General features: G+C 35.4%; 1 protein-coding gene across 1 annotated transcript; it reads right to left on the reverse strand.

Moving 5' to 3' along the window:
• Positions 218-1882, reverse strand: LOC104731772 (uncharacterized membrane protein At4g09580-like). The gene is made up of 4 exons (XM_010451253.2): positions 1470-1882; positions 931-1201; positions 671-841; positions 218-577 (listed from the first exon to the last, which is right to left on the reverse strand). Exons 1-4 carry the CDS (start codon positions 1688-1690, stop codon positions 452-454), a joined length of 789 nt encoding a protein of 262 aa, XP_010449555.1. The 5' UTR covers positions 1691-1882; the 3' UTR covers positions 218-451.

The raw sequence follows: 2215 nt of genomic DNA on the forward strand, positions 1-2215 counted from the left end.
TCACTATTTTGTTATCGCTTACGATGTCTTATACTCGTGCTTACGATGTCTTATACTCGTTAAAAAAACTTGTACCGCTAAACAATTTAGATTTGATTTATTCATAGGTGATATAGTCGTGCATGATCATTCGTATCGGTTCCAAACCTAAGCAACGATAATTTTCCGATCCGGGGAACTATTGTGGATGTATTTTGCGATAACTAGGCCCATAAACTTAACGCCAAGGCCCATGAAACCCGTTTGAGATGTAGTCTAGTAGTACATTTTTATTTAAAACATGAAGATAACAGGTGGGTTTTGAAATTGATCCTAACATTCTAAATATATACACAAAGAGGCTTATGAATGCTCTCGTTTTCATCATCATCATCATCATCATAATCAATTCATCATCGTAACTCGTAAGCATGAGAAGGCGTTGTCTTATGTCTCCAATGATCATCTTCTTCTACGCTTTCTTCTTGCTAATTAAGGTTGGAGTCACCGAGAGCACACCAATGAGACACAGAGTCGCCATGGAGCTGAAGTCATAGAGATCTCCCAACGATTTTAGCTCTCCAAGAGCAAGCCCGGCCTGTGACCAAAAAAAAACAGAACACATTATGATTGGAATATGTCCATACTCTGTAAAACAAAAACCAGGGAAGATGCCTGAAAATTCTCATACCCGGACAGTGACATATGCAGCAGGGATCAGACCGATGAATGTAGCAAGGAAGAAGATATGGTAAGGAACATCGACAATTGGAGAAGCAACATTAATGAAAGTGTTAGGCAATGTTGGTGTTAGTCTCAAGAACAGCATATAATTCAGCAACCGATCTTTTCTCTTCGCAACCTAAAAAACAAACAAAAAACTCTTCAGCATTTCCTTATATAAAAAAAAAACAGGGCAAAAAGATTGATTTGGTATAGTGTTTCCCAAACCTGATCTTGGAAGAATACGAGCTTGTCAGGCCAAAGAGAGAAGAGCAAAGGTCTACCAATAAGCTTAGAGAGGAAATAGCAAGAAGAAGCACCAGCTGTTGCAGTAGAGACAACAAGAGCCATTCCTTTGATAACTCCAAAGAGAGCACCAGCAAGCAATGACATGAACACAGTTCCAGGAATCATAAACGTCTGCATAAAAACGTAGACTAGACAATACCCAACAAGAACTTGAACTGTGTAATCACTTGTGTATATCTCCAAATTATCTCTGCAAATCAAAAAACAACTCTTTTAACCTTTTTAGTAATTTAATAAAAAAAAATCGAAACTTTTTTCATGTTCTATTTAAAGATTCAAACATTGCCAAAATTAGCAATAACCCCTAATACGAGATTAGCTAAAGCTTCAAGGCTTCATCAAGCATACAAATTCCAGAATCCTAACTATCGAAATTTACGGTCTTTGAATCAAAGCTTGCATTTTTAATTAAAACCCAGAAATAATCAAATCTTAAATGCAGTGATAGAAAGCCTCACTTAAGAATCTGAAGATCTTCGAGATTACGAGGGAGCTTGAGGAAACTGTAATCAGATTGAGGCATTGTGAGATAAACACAAACGAGCCCCATCAGAAACCCTAAAACGACGCCGGAAGCTGCCGTAACCTCCCAAAAGCTCAGAAGAGATGTTGGCGTCGGCGATTTCACCGCCGGGACAACGCCGATGGTTGAAGTTTCTTCTCCTTCTTCTCTCTGCATCTCTTCTCTATCCTGTATCGACCGAGAAAGAGAGAGAGATAGAAGAAAGGAGGATATATAGAAAGAGAAGCTAAAAGCTTTTTTTTTTTATTTTTGCTTACACGAATCCTTTTCCTCCTCGAAATCTGAAAGATTGAATTGAAGGAGACGAAGGAGAAGGAAGAAAGTATAAAAGGAATATTCGAATTTTGATTTTGAAGGATTTTTTTTTTTTTTTTTTTGGATTTGTAAAATCTAACTTAAACCAAATTAATTAATAAAACTAATTTGTGTACCTTTAAAAACTATTAGTGGCCCTTATTTTTTTCGAGGTTTATAAATTTAGCCCCGGTATTTATAAATCCAATAATTATTAGCAAATTTTATTTGATTATAATTTAATCATTTTTCTTTTATTTTTTTGAACAAAATTATTTAATCATTTATATTTGGATACATTTATTAAGTAAAATAAAAAGGAAGCTGTTGCTTGGACAATGAAATAAGGATGGTTTATAAGATAGATAAACACAAAGTTCTTAGTTT

The sequence above is a fragment of the Camelina sativa genome, chromosome 12 (assembly GCF_000633955.1).
Source record: "Camelina sativa cultivar DH55 chromosome 12, Cs, whole genome shotgun sequence".
NCBI classification, from domain to species: Eukaryota; Viridiplantae; Streptophyta; class Magnoliopsida; order Brassicales; family Brassicaceae; genus Camelina; species Camelina sativa.

What these genes read in the sequence shown, in the direction of transcription:
- LOC104731772 (XM_010451253.2), bottom strand. Translation starts at nt 1,690, where the DNA reads ATGCAGAGAGAAGAAGGAGAAGAAACTTCAACCATCGGCGTTGTCCCG. An exon ending in GAAGATCTTCAGATTCTTAA is followed by an intron (nt 1,202 to 1,469) that starts GTGAGGCTTTCT and finishes TTTGATTTGCAG; the next exon opens with AGATAATTTGGAGATATACA. An exon ending in CTGCATATGTCACTGTCCGG is followed by an intron (nt 578 to 670) that starts GTATGAGAATTT and finishes TTTTGGTCACAG; the next exon opens with GCCGGGCTTGCTCTTGGAGA.